This window comes from Schistocerca americana, chromosome 3 (genome assembly GCF_021461395.2).
Source record: "Schistocerca americana isolate TAMUIC-IGC-003095 chromosome 3, iqSchAmer2.1, whole genome shotgun sequence".
NCBI classification, from domain to species: Eukaryota; Metazoa; Arthropoda; class Insecta; order Orthoptera; family Acrididae; genus Schistocerca; species Schistocerca americana.
Window position 1 is genome coordinate 561,892,972 of NC_060121.1, and position 20,033 is coordinate 561,913,004.

Below are 20,033 nucleotides of genomic sequence, written 5' to 3' on the forward strand. Positions count from 1 at the left end.
AGATGTGTAGCCGTGGTCCTCCCTTGTGAATGTCCTATAAAACTCTCTCGTGTTGTGGTTGCGACAGTTTTCCTCTGTAGCGTCCAGTTGTTCCTTCGTGTAATTTGATGGTTTGCCTACTGTGTTTTGCAGCCTACTTCATAGACTCGTTAAAACGATATAGGCTTTTCGGGAATTTTTTACTATTGTTTCCTGGAAGGCTTGTTTGGGTGTTGCTAGCGTATTTTCACATTCTGAGTTCACCATGGGTATTTAGTGTTTTTTTTTTTCATGGTATCAGTGCTTTTGCTTTTTGTGTAATCTTTCTGTGTAATTCTTCCCGTGTGGTTGCTTGTAATCTTTCCCGCTCCTGCTTTACGTTGGATTCGAGGATCTTATTCGTGTCCAACCACCTTATATGTGTTCCTTCCCGACGGATTTTCTTGGGTGTAAATTTTATTCTGATGTGAGTTAGATAGTGGTCTGGATCAACATATGCATCTCTGCGAACTTTAATGTCACAGATCTCTTTCTGGATTGAGCAGGAAACGCCACTTGGTCTATTTGCAATTCTCCCATTTGTTGATAGGTAACTTTCATGTTTTCTGTTTTCGTGGGTATTTTCTGAGAGATGTTGACATAATCTTCAAGTTGTTCGGTGAATCTCATGTCATTTTTGCTTGTACATTTGTGCGTGGGGACCTTTTACACAGCCCTCTGGTGACTTTTTTTCTCTGCCGATTTGTGCGTTGAATTTCTATGAGACTTTGCGGATATTGCCCATCACAGTCTCTAACGTTGGCCAGAATTTCTTTGTTGGTTTGGGGTCTTTTTTCTTATCTCCATCTGTGGAGGCGTGTGTGTTATCATGGTGTATTTCTTGTTTGCACACTGTAAGCGCATTGTTATTAGCCTGTTGTTTATGGGAGTGACTTTTCTGATTGAATTGATTATCTTCTTGTGTACAACGAAGGCCATGCCTAGAAATGGAGCACCGCTAGCAATTCGTTTTTCTGTCTTCCTCTCGAAAATACTGTAGTTTCCATAACCCATCATGTCTTACGTCTGTTTGCATATTTTCGACAGAGCAAGTGTCATCATATTTTGTTTATCGAACACTAATGTTAGGTTGTCCAGTTTTCCTATTTGGATTGGTGTGTTTATGTTGAAGGTTCTAAGAAATGTGGAAGTTTTGTGTGTAAGTTTACCAGGGAACTAACTCAATCTCTCTGTGATAGTTTAGTGCAGATCCCTCAGAATTACAGTTCTTCTTTACCACCTGTTGTCGGATGGAATGGTTAACACCTAGGATATTGTTGTTATTCCTCTCACGTGTCATGGTTGCTTGTAACCTTGTTGGTCCAGTGTTTCCATGGGAAATTAGAATCAGGGATTTTTAGTTCATGGAGCATTCATTCGCTGTCGCATCCTCTGAGTGGACAGGTGACTGGGAAGCCATCCACCCTGGATGCTGTCGCGCCTGTACTTTCTGTGCTGTATTTGGCCCGTCCCAAGTATTTTATTTTCTGAAATACCATGAAGATAAAATTAAAGAGATTCGAGATGATACGTAAGCTTAACAATGGTCGCTCTTCACATGATTCGTGACTCAAATGGAATTGTAAGTAACTGTGTACACTAAATATTCTCTGCCACACACCGAAAAGTGGGTTTCACAGTACAAATGTAGAAGGGGCAGCCAAATGAATATTAGACAGATGGAATAAAGTAAGTAAGCCGATTATTATGCCAAAAGAAACAGACTGTGCTGTGTGATGCAAGTTGACTTATCAGAGTAATAATATCAGTAGCGTACTGAAATATATCTTTAACTTCTGAGCCTAGAATTTTTCTGAGTTAGTATTTGCTTTTGCGAGTACTGTAACTAAATCGTAACAGTCTTGATCTTAGGCGATTTCTTGGCGCCCCAGATTATTATGTTTACCACTATAAGGCTCCAAAACGCATTCTGGATATGATTCGTCGAAGCTACAACAGATAGTTGAATACAGTCCGTGTCGTGCGGGTCATCGACATGAGAGATATCGTAAAAGGCTCGCTTATAATGTGTTACAGTACTGACCATAGTCTGATGAAGAGGGCTCGGACTCTCCTATGCCTGCGATGTTAAATTTAAGAATCATTTTATTTTGCATCAAATGTACTATAAACGTTTTTAGTAACATGGTTTTCATACTTGACACTTAATATTAAACAATTTCAGTACGCTAATAACCATTCCTGTTTATAACAGCAAAAATTAAAACAAGTTTGTCATTAATTATATTTCTGTTGATCTTTTACTCTTTTACATATTGAAAGGCTGTGATATAATGCGTACGCTGAAAGCTGTAAAAAGCTGAAAATTTTAAATTACCATCTCGAACAGTTCACTTTGTAAGTGTTTCATACTAGGCAAAAGATGCATTGTGAGAAAAAGTGTTTACAATTTTGACAACAATGTAAAATATTCCCAGACTATAGAAAAGATTTTCTTCGCTAAACATGTCGCCATCTATTCTTCTTGTAGAAACTTTCGTCCTTTCTCTAGTTTGCCTCTCCAAATCCTTCGGTTTCCTCTCACCATTCCGGTTCCTCTCATTCTCAATCAATAAAATATTCATCTTGTGTGTTCCATAGCACATGACATTCAACAATATTTCCTTTCTTTTATGTGGCTATAGCATCATATACTCCTAACTGCAGAGTATAGTACTCGGTTTACAGAACTTATGCGTTACGTCAGTTGGTGCAAATACACTAGATACCAAGGATCAGAAAATGTTTGTACACATAACAACAGTGTACCAAAAGCTATACTGGACATTTAAAAGACAGTCTTGGAAGATCAGTTCGATACTGACAAGGGGACCATCAGATTTTAATCAGTTTGTGATAACTCTTAGGTATGTTGTACAGGATCCCGTCCTGACCACATGACTAGCGGCTTTTCTTTTCAATCAATGGCCCCTAGTTTCCGAGAAAATCGATTTTGAAGTGTTATGCGCACCTCCTATATCCGCAAATGTTAAGCATCTTCCGACCGAGGGAGTGTAGCGCAGGGCCTACGGTTCAGACCCACGTCGTTGACTGTGCGGGTTCAAATTCTGCACGCATACGATTTTCTTTCCTTTCTGATTTAATCGTGTAGACTATCATTAAATAGTATGTCATATAAAATTATTCAAATGTTGTCTTTTTCCCCGTAATAATTTCGTAACTGAATCATTCATTCAAAAGTGTATTCCGTTTGTGGTTTGTAGTTAAAATTCCAAATATTTGGACAGCTCCAACGAGTTCGCAAAGATGGACGAAGTATTATCAGCCACAGAAGGATTCCAGATACAGACGAAAGTACTGATTTTACGTTTTGACCTCTGTTATGTACTTAACACGGATCAAACCTGTGGCCAGTGCCAATCGATACACAGTAGATCCCTTGCGGATCAAGGAGCGAAAACCGATTTCAACAAGATTAGTCGTTCCTTCACAAGACGGTATACAACAACTGCGTCAGAAAAGATATTCCATTACATTTGCATGTGTATGCAAGAACTATACGGGAAATTCAGCCGGATTGTTCGGAAACTGGACTTCGAGATGACTCAAAAAATGTAATTGCGACGTGCAAGAAATCAGGGAAGTTCTCTAACGTGCTGTACGAAGAGTTTCTAAAATCTCTTGTTCTTGCGTAAGTGGGACAAGAAAAAATACTTTACATTATTGATTTGCGGGGAGGGCAAACTGATCAGGCACCTGCACCGCAAAAATCATCCCAGCCAAATGTACACCACTTTGCCAATCCTTTGACGTTTATCTTTGCAAACAGGTGAAAATATTCATGAAAAAAGTTCGGAATGCTCCCGACATGCTAAAGACTAATAGTGGAATCGTTTCGAGGGAAGATTCCCTAACATTTTTTTTTTAATTGTGTATGAATTTAGTCTATGTGTTTTCACAGCATTGATTAAGTATTTGTGGTTCGGATCGAACTTGATCAAAGAAAGAATAATCTTTGTGAATTTAAACGAACTGTATTTTCCAGTATCGCTCCTGAAAAATCCGTATGCCTGCAAGGCAGTAGCTTTCATTTACAGTATTTGGTGCTATACGTTTTTGCGCTTTGTTGCTTCTACAACGGAAACCATACGGAATTGTGTACTAGCACAGCGATACAAGCGAAAGCAAGTAAAGCTATTCTGTAACAAATGAAATGCTCACTCGAAGAGATTTGGGGGTAATGTTTGATTTATTGATGAACTTACTATGGCGAAAATTTTATTTTTTCATTTTTCATGATATATACTATTTAATGACATTCTGCACAATGAAACTGAAGAAAGAGTAAGTACATGGACGGGATTTTAAACCATACCGCCAGCATATGACCGTGAACTTCAGTCAGTGCACTACGCTCACTTGGCCGGAACACTACTGAAGTTACAGGTATAGGAGGCACACATAAAACTTCAACATTAATTTTCTCGGAAACAAGAGGCCGTTGCACCTAAAGCCGCTAGCTAAGTATTCAGGGTAAGTCCTTCTACAACGTGCCTAAGACTTATCGATATCCTCATAGGACGGAAAGATGTTTACCCTCACATCAGCCTTCAGACAGCGATTTACATGAAAAGACACAGCATACCCTTAACGCACAGTACGCTGTTGCTCAAGTTGACACTCTGTGGCCGTTACCTTTCACACCATAACGAATACAAGGGTATATTCATGCCCGTAACAGTTACATCTGTAATGACGCTCATGATGGACAATTATTTCAAATGGGATAAAAGTTTTATCATTTAATACCCGTTATATCATCAATATCTCCACAAAGTTACACTCTACCGTGTGGTTATAATTAAAGTGCTGCTACTCATTGACGTTCACTGTGGGCTGTAATCATCTTATGACAGCGAAACTTGGTAGATATGCTAATGCGTTAATGCGGAACCTATTTACGGTGGAAAAACATCAGTTCTACTTTTGGCCGCCAGTTGAAATCTGGCGCTGTACAGCATCTCGTTGACGTCTCTGGTGTTCATGTTGAGCAAAATGTTCAAGTGCTGGTTAACGATAAAATCAACATTAAGCGTTTGTCACATGTTTGCCATTTTCTTCCCACGTCCCATTAGTGATACATTACACATCCAAACATTTCTAGACGTCTTTTTTGCATTCACAGCGCCAGATTTGCACGTGGTGGCTAAATCAGCTGTGTAAATCAGTTCTACATTAATACACTACTGCCCATTAAAATTGCTACAACGAGAAGAAATGCAGATGATAAACGGGTATTCATTGGACAGACATATTATACTACAACTGACATGTGATTACATTTTCACGCAATTTGGGTGCATACATCCTGAGAAATCAGTACCCAGAACAACCACCTCTGGCCGTAATAACGGCCTTGATACGCCTGGGCATTGAGTCAAACAGAGTTTCGATGGCGTGTACAGGTACAGCTGTCCATGCAGCTTCGACACGATACCACATTTCATCAAGAGTAGTGACTGGCGTATTGTGACGAGCCAGTTGCTCGACCACCATTGACCAGACGTTTTCAATTGGTGAGAAATCTGGAGAATGTGCTGGGCAGGGCAGCAGTGGAACATTTTCTGTATCCAGAAAGGCCCGTACAGGACCTGCAATATGCGGTCGTGCATTTTCCTGATGAAATATAGGGATTCGCAGGGGTCGAATAAAGGGTAGAGCCACGGGTCTTAACACATCTGAAATGTAACGTCCACTGTTCAAAGTGCCGTCAATGCGAACAAGAGGTCACCGAGACGTGTAACCAATGGCATGCCATGCCATCACGCCGGGTGATACGCCAGTATGGCGACGACGAGTACACGCTTCCAATGTACGTTCACCGTGATGTCACCAAACACGGATGCGACCAACATGATGCTGTAAACAGAACCTGGATTCGTCCGAAAAATAGACGTTTTGCCATTCGTGCATTCAGGTTTGTCGGTGACTACCCCATGCAGGCGCTTCTGTCTGTGACGCAGCGTCAAGGGTAACCGCAGCCATGGTCTCCGAGCTAATAGTCAATGCTGCTGCAAACGTCGTCGAACTGTTTGTGCAGATGGTTGTTGTCTTGCAAACGTCCCCATCTGTTGACTCAGGGATGGAGACGTGGCTGCACGATCCGTTACAGCCATGCGGATAAGATGCCTGTCATCTCGACTGCTAGTGATACGAGGCCGTTGGGATCCAGCACGGCGTTCCGTATTACCCTCCTGAACCCACCGATTCCATGTTCTGCTAACAATCATTGGATCTCGACCAACGCGAGCAGCAATGTCGCGATACGATAAACCGCAATCGCGATAGGCTACAATCCGACCTTTATAAAAGTCGGAAACGTGATGGTACGCACTTCTCCTCCTTCCACGAGGCGTCATAACAACGTTTCACCAGGCAACGCCGGTCAACTGTTGTTTGTATGTGAGAAATCGGTTGGAAACTTTCCTCATGTCAGCACGTTGTAGGTGTCGCCACCGGCGCCAACCTTGCGTGAATGCTCTGAAAAGCTAATCATTTACATATCACAGCATCTTCTTCCTGTCGGTTAAATTTCGCGTCTGTAGCACGTCATCGTCGTGGTGTAACAATTTTAATGGTCAGTAGTGTACATCAGAGTATCTACCAGGTTTCGGTGCCATACTGTAATTACAGCCCATACTGGGCCTCTGTGAGTACTTTAATTATAATCATCTGGTATGCGCCCTGAAGATTCGTTCACAATTCAGTTTCTTTTTCGTTTTTTTTTTTTTTTTGTAGTTCTTGAGTTTAGTCAGCAATAACTGCTTCAGTATTACTGTTGATATTCTTCAATGTGCAGCTGTCATGATCGCAACCTAACTAGGAAAAGAAATGTGGCTATGCCGATAGCGCTGCTTGGTGCGCCCGCAGGACATACCGTCTACGGGGCTGGATCGCTGGTATCAGCTGGAGGCACGCACGCAGCGCTCCAACATCCAGGGCCGCATCCGGCTCAAGCTGTGGCTGTCGACGCGCGAGGACCGCGGCAACTCTGAGGAGGACAACGGCTCCGAGATCCGCCAGCAGCAGCGCCTCTACGCCGTCTTCATTGGCCACGAGCTCGACCGCTTCTCGGTAAGACACCAGACTCCGCCACGCGAGTCTCTCTCTAATTTGCGAAGACAAAACAGCATAGCCTACGATCCTCGTCCAACTGCACCCCACAAGTCGCTCTTCAGTTTCACTGTAAGACAAGCTACTGTTGTAGTCTTCACCTTTAAAACTGGTCTGTGCCGACTGCATGCTAATCAGTCATGGCCAAGCCTCTTTATTTCTGCACATCTACTGGAAAAAACATTCGTTTGAGCCTAGCCGGCCGGGGTGACCGAGCCTTTCTAGGCGCTACAGTCTGGAACCACGCGACCGCTACGGTCTCAGGTTCGAACCCTACCTCGGGCATGGATGTCCGTGATGTCCTTAGGCTGGTTAGGTTTAAGTAGTTCTAAGTTCTAGGGGACTGATGACCTCAGAAGTTAAGTCCCATAGTGCTCAGAGCCATTTGAACCATTTGAACCGCTTGAGCCTGCTGACTATAGACGACCCACGATCTCCCCCTCTAATGTTTACCACGTACCTTCATTTCCGTGTTGACGAATCCATGATGCCTTAGCACCTTTCTTATCAACCGTCCCTTTCTTTTAGGCTATTTGTACCATAACTTTTTATCTCCCGAATTCTTCATCAGTTACCCAGTCAGTCCATCTAATCTTCGGTATTCTTCTGTAACACCACATTTCAAAAGCTTCTATTCTTCTATAGCCTGAACTGTCCATCATTCACTTTTCATTTCCGTACAAGGCTAACATCCAGGCAAATTACTCTAGAAAAAGACTTCGTAACAGTTAAATTAAATTCGACTAACGACATGTTCCGTCTTCGCACGAGTAGAACTAAGTTTCTACAGCTGAACGACTTGTCTCGCATAGCTGGAATGAATTATATACATAAACCTTCCTTGTGAATCAGTCTATAAACCAAAAGCACATCAAAATCGCTGCAATAGTTCCTCAGATTAGCTTTCAAAACAGAAAGGAAGACATGGAGGACGAATTTCATTTATAACATCTACATGAACCTCGACAGACACACTTCTCAAGCCACTGCACTGTACATTGCAGAGAGTGCGTTGTGCCACTAGACCTTGTCTTCGCGGTCCTCACCCCAAATTTACGTTGTCGGCAATAGAATCGTCCTGCAGCCAACTTCAAATGCCGGACCTTTAAATTATCTCAATAGTGTCTCTCGAAAAGAACGTCGCTTTCGCTCTAGCGATTCCCCGTTTGAGTTCCCGAACCATCTCCGAAATACTTGTGTTGTTCGAACCTACTGGTAACAAATCTAGTAGTCCACCTCTGTAGTGCTGATGTCTTCCTTTAATATGACCTGATGGGAATCCCAAAAGCTATACCAGTACTCAAGAATAGGTCGCACTACTGTTCTGCAAGCAGACTACTTTACAGAAGAACAACACCTTCCTAAAACTCTCCCAATACACTGAAATCGACCATTCGCCTTCCCCACTACAATCTTCACATGCTCTTTCCGTTGCATATCTCTTTGTAACGTTATGCTTAGATTTAATTGACCTGACTGTGTCAACTAGCAGGCTATTAATGCTATATTCGAAAAATATGGAATCGTTTTTCCTACTCATCTGGATTAACTTACATTTCTCTCATTTAGAGCTAGATCCCATACATCAAACTGACTAGAAATTTTGTCTGTCTTGTATATTCCTACGGCGATTCAACTTCGACACCATCTCGTACGCCACAGCGTCGTTGCTGATTGCTATCCATGTACAGCTGTGTCAACTCTGGTCTAGCTTTTCTGCACTCTGGAGTTACGGAGACTGTTTACTTTACCACTTTTCCCACCAGATGACCAGCCGTTACTTCCATCATCGTCACCAGATGTGACCAAAAACTCGAATTGAAGATGCAAGAGATAAACAATACTCATACCACATATCCATCATTACTACAGCTACGAATCACACAGAAACCATTCTCGTGAATCTGTCCCCCGGTTAACGAAAACCGTATCAGGGTCCCTGCACTACTTCTTGAGACTAACCTGAACATACACAGGAAAAAGCGGCGGGGGGGTTCAATTTACACTCCTGGAAATGGAAAAAAGAACATATTGACACCGGTGTGTCAGACCCACCATACTTGCTCCGGACACTGCGAGAGGGCTGTACAAGCAATGATCACACGCACGGCACAGCGGACACACCAGGAACCGCGGTGTTGGCCGTCGAATGGCGCTAGCTGCGCAGCATTTGTGCACCGCCGCCGTCAGTGTCAGCCAGTTTGCCGTGGCATACGGAGCTCCATCGCAGTCTTTAACACTAGTAGCATGCCGCGACAGCGTGGACGTGAACCGTATGTGCAGTTGACGGACTTTGAGCGAGGGCGTATAGTGGGCATGCGGGAGGCCGGGTGGACGTACCGCCGAATTGCTCAACACGTGGGGCGTGAGGTCTCCACAGTACATCGATGTTGTCGCCAGTGGTCGGCGGAAGGTGCACGTGCCCGTCGACCTGGGACCGGACCGCAGCGACGCACGGATGCACGCCAAGACCGTAGGATCCTACGCAGTGCCGTAGGGGACCGCACCGCCACTTCCCAGCAAATTAGGGACACTGTTGCTCCTGGGGTATCGGCGAGGACCATTCGCAACCGTCTCCATGAAGCTGGGCTACGGTCCCGCACACCGTTAGGCCGTCTTCCGCTCACGCCCCAACATCGTGCAGCCCGCCTCCAGTGGTGTCGCGACAGGCGTGAATGGAGGGACGAATGGAGACGTGTCGTCTTCAGCGATGAGAGTCGCTTCTGCCTTGGTGCCAATGATGGTCGTATGCGTGTTTGGCGCCGTGCAGGTGAGCGCCACAATCAGGACTGCATACGACCGAGGCACACAGGGCCAACACCCGGCATCATGGTGTGGGGAGCGATCTCCTACACTGGCCGTACACCACTGGTGATCGTCGAGGGGACACTGAATAGTGCACGGTACATCCAAACCGTCATCGAACCCATCGTTCTACCATTCCTAGACCGGCAAGGGAACTTCCTGTTCCAACAGGACAATGCACGTCCGCATGTATCCCGTGCCACCCAACGTGCTCTAGAAGGTGTAAGTCAACTACCCTGGCCAGCAAGATCTCCGGATCTGTCCCCCATTGAGCATGTTTGGGACTGGATGAAGCGTCGTCTCACGCGGTCTGCACGTCCAGCACGAACGCTGGTCCAACTGAGGCGCCAGGTGGAAATGGCATGGCAAGCCGTTCCACAGGACTACATCCAGCATCTCTACGATCGTCTCCATGGGAGAATAGCAGCCTGCATTGCTGCGAAAGGTGGATATACACTGTACTAGTGCCGACATTGTGGATGCTCTGTTGCCTGTGTCTATGTGCCTGTGGTTCTGTCAGTGTGATCATGTGATGTATCTGACCCCAGGAATGTGTCAATAAAGTTTCCCCTTCCTGGGACAATGAATTCACGGTGTTCTTATTTCAATTTCCAGGAGTGTATATTATGTACACATGTTTGCAAATTCCACTTTTTTAGAAATGGTTTACGACACAATAGTAGTGGGGCAACCTGTGTGTAAGCACACTCGGCATTGTTGCCAAATTTATTCAATATGGCTGCGATGACGTCATCCAAGATGACGGCATGTAGATTTGGCAGCAGCACATGATGTCATCTAAGATGGCGGATTTTGGCGGGAAAATAGGCCAATTGGGCTATGTCCACTAACCTAACATTCCAGAAAAATGGTGGGAAATTTGGATTTTGTCGGGAAAAAGGGCAATTGGGCTACGTCCACTAACCTAACCCTCCAGAAAAAATTGGCGCCAAAGTCAAATTCCAACACGATAATGCCTGCAAAACTGTACTTGTCTTTATTATTATTTATTATTATTCATTATCATTTATTATCATTCATTATCATTCATTATCATTTATTATCATTATTATTTATTATTAGTGGCCTACCTCCCCTAAAAAATTCGCGCCAAATTCAAATAACAACACGATAATGGCTGCAAAACCGTACTTGTCTCTATTATTATTCATTATCATTCATCATTTATTATAATTATTATTTATTATTATTATCCACTAGAAAATTGGGCCAAGTTCAAATTCCAACACGATAATGTCTCGAAAACTGTACTTCTATTTTTTATTATTTATTATCATTTATTATTATTTATTCAAGATGTCCGATTTTCGCGGCGAGAAAGCCATTTCCGTTACAACTATCACAAGTTCAAATCCCAACACCATAATCGATCACACGTACGAAATCGTCCACATCCTACGAACTTTCGCGGTCACTTACCTTTTCTCACTGCTAACCTATCAAACTCGCATCAAATAATAAATTGCAATTATGGTAACCTAAGTCACATCCTTTGAATTTGCAGGGCGAAAGGGACTGAAGTCTTTATTTCAAGCAGTACGGTCATCAATTGTTCTCCAACACAATCAGTACACATCTTCGATATCGCAGTGCAGTCGCCACGACGTCCGCGCTCCAACTGAATTAATTCAGATCGTCACCACCCCCTGGCCCCGACAGCCAGCGAGCAGACTGCTGTCACATGAGGAGGCTCCTCGCCCGCTGGAGCTGGTCCGTGCAAGCCACTGGACCAACCATCACTCCCACATTGTAAACATGTTTTCGCTGGACACGCTGGAACTTGCCGATGTTGACGTCACAATGGTCCGTTGTCCATTCACCACGTGTATTCGTCGCCTCCACACGTTTCGCCCCAAAATTGTTTGCCTGGGAGCAGAATCTTCCCCGCATCACACAACAGTTGGCCGTTTGGTCCAGCACGCGGTGGGCAAAGAACGCCCTGCCACAGTTTTGTCGCGAAAGTTGTTTTCCTGGACATGTTCAAACCTGTCGGTGACGACCGTTCGCCATCCACCACGTGTCTTTGTGTGACCGAGAACGCCGTTCTACACTTTTAGTGCCATAGTTTGCTCGAGAGTGGAATACGCCATGACTGTACAACAACACGTTTGGTCGCCACGAGGCCCCTCGCTAAGTTGATTGACTCAAGACGGTCTGCACTCTCTCTCTCTCTATCTCTCTCTCTTTCGCGCGCGCGCGCGTGCGCGCGCGCATTATAACCGGACAAGCACCACGCCGCTGCCCCACGGACGTCCGACCTCTTACATCACACAACCTCGATCGCCCCTCCATACACGCGACGGACATAGTCTTCTGTAAATATGCTAACACCCACATCGCACATCTAACCTATCAATTACCTAAGCACTTAATTCCATTTCAATTTTATTCATATTAAATAATTCAGTTTACAATTTCATACATGTATGCAAAGGTGTTCAACTACCTACTTTCAACTACTTTTCAAGGACCACACCACCACCTCATCCTAGGAACCCTTGACGAATTTGAATTCTGTCAGTAAAGAAAGGTCACTTGCGCTTTCGCTACCAACCTAAAAAAATTGGTCGTAAAGAAAGGGCACTTGTACTAACCTCATCCACCTAACCGCCACTTCCTCCTAGGATCAGATGTCAAGTGTGAAATCTGCCAGTAAACAAAGCTCACTTGCGTTTTCGCTACCAACGTAAGAAAATTGTTGCAAACGAAGCGTACACCACCACCACTTCCTAGGGGGCGGGTGGTAAAACGACTCAGTCCACACCAGCCACACTAGACTGATGGAGGGAAGAAGGAGTGTGCTTTACTTATTTGGTAGCAATTTATTTAAGGATGGAGTATATGTATCACAGAACACACGCTCTGACGTGCCCCACAGCATACAGACCTGCAAACCACTCCTACATAACTCATGTATAAAGCTCTATACGCACTCTTCTTAATTGCAAACTGTCAAAAATAACACATTGCACAGCCTACAGGCAGGCGAACCACTCATAAACAATGCACAGCATTTACGTCCATATAGCCAAATCGTCAAAATAAGAGTCCATGTAAAAGACTCTGCTTGCTAATCGTCAACTGTCGAAATCATACACCAGCTTTTATTTAAACAAGTAGAGGCAACACCGCCACCAAGTGTTTTCGCCACTCACTCCATAGCCCAACTGACTTCGTTCATATCAATGCCACTGGAGGACGCTGTAGTGACGCTAGTACCGTAATCTAAGATGGCGCCCCCTAGTGTGTTCACCACGAGCACCAGACCCCAACTGTCTTAGTACATTTCCTCACCGTCAGAGGACGCCACAGTGACACCAGCTGATGACGGAAGTACAGCTATCCATGATGGTGGTAAACAGTGTGATATCCACGAGATCTACGACGCTGTCATCCGCTTCGTGACGTAAATCAAGATCGTGAGGAAAGACGACTCAGCCTGCTCTGGGCTGCTGGTGGGTGTAAAGCACGAGTTCACTCTATTTAGTTTCAAACATTTTCTTTAGCGATCGAATATATCTATCACACTGTTACAAAACGTCCAGCCTAATGTGTTTGGCGTCACAATACGCAGTCTGCAGACACGCAACCAACTCCTAATTTCAGTAAACAATAGCAAACAGCTCCTAAATAATGCAGTACACATATCTGCAAACACGCTCAGTACTCGTAAACTGTCCAAGTAACGCATGGCACAGTCTACAGGACCGCTCGCAAAATAACGCAACAGACGCGCACAAGCACCCACCACTACACCCTCTCTCCCGGGAAGTGACACGCCTGACAGCCCTCAAACCGCGCACGGGTCCCTGCTCGGCTTCCGCAAACATGAGGTGACGACAGCCGCGATCATACTCCAGGCCCGTGAAACCCCTATCCAAATACGTGTTCACCTAGACGCAGCTCCTGGCGCGACCGGCCAGGGACGCGCGTTCCACCGCACCCGCCAGCCGCCGCCACCGAATACCGGAGGAAGTTGCATCCCTCTATACAGTCACCGTTATACTGTCATAGCACACCAAAGCGCGTTCACGCTAGTCTCATATTCGAGGCATCTCCAGGCGCCGCTTGTCTCTGCTGTTGAACGCAAGGCGTGTTGACACACGCGCTCAGCCACACGTACCCCCCCCCCCCCCCCCCCAGCATGACCGACGCAACACCGCCAAGTGCACGCGCATAATTACAAACTCATCTAACAACCTTCCCAAACTTATTCTTAGTCACATCTCTTTGTAAAAAGATAAGAGCCAAGTCGACCTCTCGTGAATTGTATAGTGTCCCAGAAACAGTTAACGCCCGCTTTCTTCATGCCTCAGCTTGTATGCACGGAAATTCTCACCCTAACAGAACCTGTTTACCAAAATATTGCCTAATCCAGTCTTCCTCCCGGACATAACGTGATAGCCTTCTTGCTCGCAACATACGAAAATGTTCTCACTGCTCCTATATCACATCACAATCAATCGAGCATTCTCATTAGCTCTTATTGCATTTACCAGTCTAATTACTAACGCCGTCGCTATCGAAGCACCATTCACCTTTTCTTTCTGGGGCTCTCTCTCGTTATTTTGCAAAGATTGCTAAACTGGACAGACAGTTCCCTCAACTCAATCTATACACCGCCAACCTGTTCTTTCTTTGTACAGACGCTACACTCATTCGTAATAAACTATTTTACACTGATCACCATTTTTCACAGACAACTAAACATCGCAAAGTTGTGTACAGGTCATCAAATACAAACGATACTCGCCAGAATATTGGACCGACAAACCGATCTCCAACCAGGGAATATATCACCGAGTACCGTCAATTTTCTCTGTACTTCTCGATATCAAGAACACCGCACTAGCCTCTCGATCACTAACGCGGCATAATGCATAACATATAAACTGTAAATTATTTCTCCACAAACACCAAACTTTAGCGATGTGCAGCGTGCTTTACACCATTGACTAGCTAGAAACAAGTAGAGTAAACTGATATTCGCACTCTCGAATGCCGGATCGGTCATCTAACAGATCCGAGATGATCAATATTCTCTACAAACTAACTATGGTCGTTCCCACGTCTAAAGCACAGGTAAACGTGTGTCCAACACAGCACAATCCATATTCCCTCAACTAAATAAAGTCATCAAATATGCAAAAGCAGTCGTCCGGACAATTTACATGGGAAGGAAAAACGGTCCAGCGCAAACGCGCCATCTTCTCAAAGTTACACTTGATCACGAAAGCAGCCCAGGACATACTTAGTTCGCTATTCGGTCGTCTAGAACATGGTAAAGTTAACTATCATACATCCCTACACTCCAACAGGCCTCTGCATTTGGAAGACCACTACCCTTAACGTGGGAACGGAATCAATACCACCACAGACTTTGCATACAAGAACACATTCTAGACCGCCTCACATATTTCTTCTATCCTTATACTTACAATTAAATCTTACGATCTAGGTCTCAACTGAACGGTATTAGGCAATGAGGGAAGTATTGGAAACACACTCTGTTGAACGCTGTGGCTCTGGAAATACCTGTACCGTCCTTAGCACTGTACATACTCTTCCCTTCGCTATCACAGTACCCCATGTCAAATCCACATACACCCTACAACAGCACATAGATAGTTCCTTTACACAAACGGATATGCTTCATAAACCTGATCTTCAAATGCAGACATATCACACACCCGTCCGATGAATTTTGATAGTCATTCGGCTAAGGAACGCAGCATGTGACCGGAATTTGCAACTCCCTCACGCCGCTAGATATTTATCCAGTATGTGTAACGTATTCTGTCTCGATATCATGTCAGATGTTCCGTTATATATCCACTGAGTTAAAGGCGATGACTTATTGAGAAGGCTCACAGCCACAATTGAATCATATCTCGAAACGAGTCACATTTCTCGAACCTATCTGCGTCAGTAAAAATCCTACATGGACTTAGTCAGTCCCTTCACATCTTGCAACCGCTCACATTTATACAGCTTTGCACATGTAATCATACCATTTTAAGTCTGGACTGAGCAGAAGTCGGACAAAGCCACATCCACCACCTTCTGTGGCCGTCTAGAAATAGAGCGAACTGAGTTACTGCGACAGGACCCTGTTTTGACCATTCGGTGGAAATGTGCGCATTGTGGTGTGTCCCCAAACTACATACAAGTACTACAGACCCACATCCATTCAAATCTATAAGCCCAATATCCTGTCTTCGTTATTCTCTACTCCCTCCCCCCCCCCCCCCCCCCCACACACACACACAGACAAAAATTAACAGCTATAGAAGCTCAAATAACTTCATCCGATATAGAACTCACATAGACGCCATTACTCACACATTGATGCAAAGCTGCGTTTGGGGTCAAGCGCGGAGAGAGAGAGAGACAGAGAGATAGAGATAGAGAGAGAGAGAGAGAGAGATTTCGCAATGCTTCCCAGAATAGCGCAGCGTGCAGCCCTAACGGCATACTTCGCCCCTCACTGAATTTTCCCCTCAAACTGCTGCTGCTGCTGCTCCCTGGGTCGACCAAACATATGAAGTACACACTTATTGATACACTACTGAGGGTAGTTTAAAGATTCATCACCTCTACTCTAGGAGAATGATCGTATCCCACGTACTATACTGTAAATCGCAAGAATACTGTTTTCTAACGCGCCTTGTACAACGCCAAACATTTATTTTTTTCTGACACGACTTCGACCGCAATGTCACATTCTAAACTGGCATTAAGACGCTCTGATCCACGAACTCTCAGAGAAAACTAGACATCACACTATGTAAATCATATTCTTACCACGGATAGCATAACGCTGAATTGTTACCATGTCGAGGAGCTTAGCACTCCTTATCCATGTATAGTAACAGATTTCAAAGTGCCGTAATGTAACAGCATTCAGTTAAGAACAACAAGAAAAGACTTATTTTTATACGCAATGGAGTTCGAGACGAATTGAGTTGGATACATTTCTACCCAAATCAACGAAGCTATCAAGTATGAATTATTGTTCTAGAGTCTAGGATCTGTACTTGGAAGGCATTAGTAAGATAGAGAACATAAACACACACACGCCTAAGACTGCGACGTTCTGCACTTAAAAACTGGCAATAATGTAAGCTGGATAACATTTCCCCCCTATCAGACACACACCCTTCTTCACAGTTTCTCTACGCTGAACTATCTTATCAAATGATAAAAGATTTGCTGTGCATCATACGAGCGCAATATACACTCCTGGAAATGGAAAAAAGAACACATTGACACCGGTGTGTCAGACCCACCATACTTGCTCCGGACACTGCGAGAGGGCTGTACAAGCAATGATCACACGCACGGCACAGCGGACACACCAGGAACCGCGGTGTTGGCCGTCGAATGGCGCTAGCTGCGCAGCATTTGTCCACCGCCGCCGTCAGTGTCAGCCAGTTTGCCGTGGCATACGGAGCTCCATCGCAGTCTTTAACACTGGTAGCATGCCGCGACAGCGTGGACGTGAACCGTATGTGCAGTTGACGGACTTTGAGCGAGGGCGTATAGTGGGCATGCGGGAGGCCGGGTGGACGTACCGCCGAATTGCTCAACACGTGGGGCGTGAGGTCTCCGCAGTACATCGATGTTGTCGCCAGTGGTCGGCGGAAGGTGCACGTGCCCGTCGACCTGGGACCGGACCGCAGCGACGCACGGATGTACGCCAAGACCGTAGGATCCTACGCAGTGCCGTAGGGGACCGCACCGCCACTTCCCAGCAAATTAGGGACACTGTTATTCCTGGGGTATCGGCGAGGACCATTCGCAACCGTCTCCATGAAGCTGGGCTACGGTCCCGCACACCGTTAGGCCGTCTTCCGCTCACGCCCCAACATCGTGCAGCCCGCCTCCAGTGGTGTCGCGACAGGCGTGAATGGAGGGACGAATGGAGACGTGTCGTCTTCAGCGATGAGAGTCGCTTCTGCCTTGGTGCCAATGATGGTCGTATGCGTGTTTGGCGCCGTGCAGGTGAGCGCCACAATCAGGACTGCATACGACCGAGGCACACAGGGCCAACACCCGGCATCATGGTGTGGGGAGCGATCTCCTACACTGGCCGTACACCACTGGTGATCGTCGAGGGGACACTGAATAGTGCACGGTACATCCAAACCGTCATCGAACCCATCGTTCTACCATTCCTAGACCGGCAAGGGAACTTGCTGTTCCAACAGGACAATGCACGTCCGCATGTATCCCGTGCCACCCAACGTGCTCTAGAAGGTGTAAGTCAACTACCCTGGCCAGCAAGATCTCCGGATCTGTCCCCCATTGAGCATGTTTGGGACTGGATGAAGCGTCGTCTCACGCGGTCTGCACATCCAGCACGAACGCTGGTCCAACTGAGGCGCCAGGTGGAAATGGCATGGCAAGCCGTTCCACATGACTACATCCAGCATCTCTACGATCGTCTCCATGGGAGAATAGCAGCCTGCATTGCTGCGAGAGGTGGATATACACTGTACTAGTGCCGACATTGTGCATGCTCTGTTGCCTGTGTCTATATGCCTGTGGTTCTGTCAGTGTGATCATGTGATGTATCTGACCCCAGGAATGTGTCAATAAAGTTTCCCCTTCCTGGGACAATGAATTCACGGTGTTCTTATTTCAATTTCCAGGAGTGTATTAGCTGAAATTTATTGCAGAACTCAGTTACTCTTTCTGCTGTCTCATTCCTACTAACGTGCCCAAATTCTCCATAACCCCTTCTTCTACGCCTTGCGCTTCAGCCGCATTCCAATCTCCCATGACTATTAGGTTTTCCTTCCCTTTAGGTACTGAGTTACCCTTCCTACATCCTCATATGCTTTACCTCCTCATCTGCTGCTTGCGAAGTTGATATGTATACCTGAACTACTGTTTTCGGTGTTGGTTTGCTATCAATTCTGATAAGCACAACGCTATCATTGAACTGTTCCAGTAACACACTTTCTGCCCTGCCTACCTATTCATAACGAACCCACTACCTTTATACCACTTTCTGCTGCTGTTGATAGCCGGCCGAAGTGGCCGTGCGGTTCTAGGCGCTGCAGTCTGGAACCGCGAGACCGCTACGGTCGCAGGTTCGAATTCTGCCTCGGGCATGGATATATGTGATGTCCTTAAGTTAGTTAGGTTTAACTAGTTCTAAGTTCTAGGGGACTAATGACCTCAGAAGTTGAGTCCCATAGTGCTCAGAGCCATTTGAACCACCACCACCTTTTTTTTTTTTTTTTTTTTTTTTTTTTTTTTTTTTGTTTGTTGATATTACCTAAATTCGTCTGACCAGAAATCTTTGTCTTTTCAGTTGCCTTCTTTGAAAATGGAGTTATAACATACCGGTACTTCCTTAAGTCTGAAGGTATTTCATCTGTCTCAAACAACATGTATACTAAATGGTATAATTTTGACATGGTATGTTCTTGCAAGTCTAGGTTGCTTCGTTCGTCTTTCAATGCACTGTCAAACTCTTCTCGTAGTTTTGTGTTTTCCATCTCTTCTTCATCTAATATCTTCTGTTTCCAAGGATTTCTGATTGACCTAGTCTCTTTGCCTTCACTATTTCATCTCTCCAAGCGACTCTTTTTGTCGTTCTGTATTACCTTCTTTTTCCTTGTTACAGTGATTTATTGCATAATTGTCCCTTTGAAACTGTCCACAAACAGTAGTTCTGTCAATGTATCCAGGATTCATCTCCATAATTTCCTATCTGCCATTTCTTTCGTTTTAGTCTGCATATCATGCAGACCACAATTCATAAATTATGGGTACAGTCTACTTCTGCCCCTGGAAATGTTTTTTTAGTTTTAAATCTGATTTATAAGATAGACTAATCTAAATTCGGCTCAGTAACAGATCCCAGTAGGCCGATACATCTCATGAAGGTAACCCCACAGCGCCCTGTGAAGTTGCTTGTAGGAGATAAAGGAAGCTCGACCAGTTCTAAGACTTCAGGTTAGGCTATGAAACCCCTAACAGTTCTACTCTGCAAATTTATTCTCCGGACTTCTCATTACACGTACGGAGATAGTAACACGAAT

The 20,033-nt window shown here is 45.1% G+C and overlaps 1 protein-coding gene across 1 annotated transcript in view; it reads left to right on the forward strand.

Annotated features, from left to right (window-relative positions):
• Positions 1-20,033, forward strand: part of LOC124606222 (BAI1-associated protein 3) — a 514,351-nt gene that overhangs the window by 168,972 nt on the left and 325,346 nt on the right. Inside the window, exon 7 of the mRNA XM_047138196.1 lies at positions 6,910-7,113. Coding sequence (XP_046994152.1) covers positions 6,910-7,113 — 204 coding nt within the window. The remainder of the gene's footprint in view (positions 1-6,909; positions 7,114-20,033) is intronic.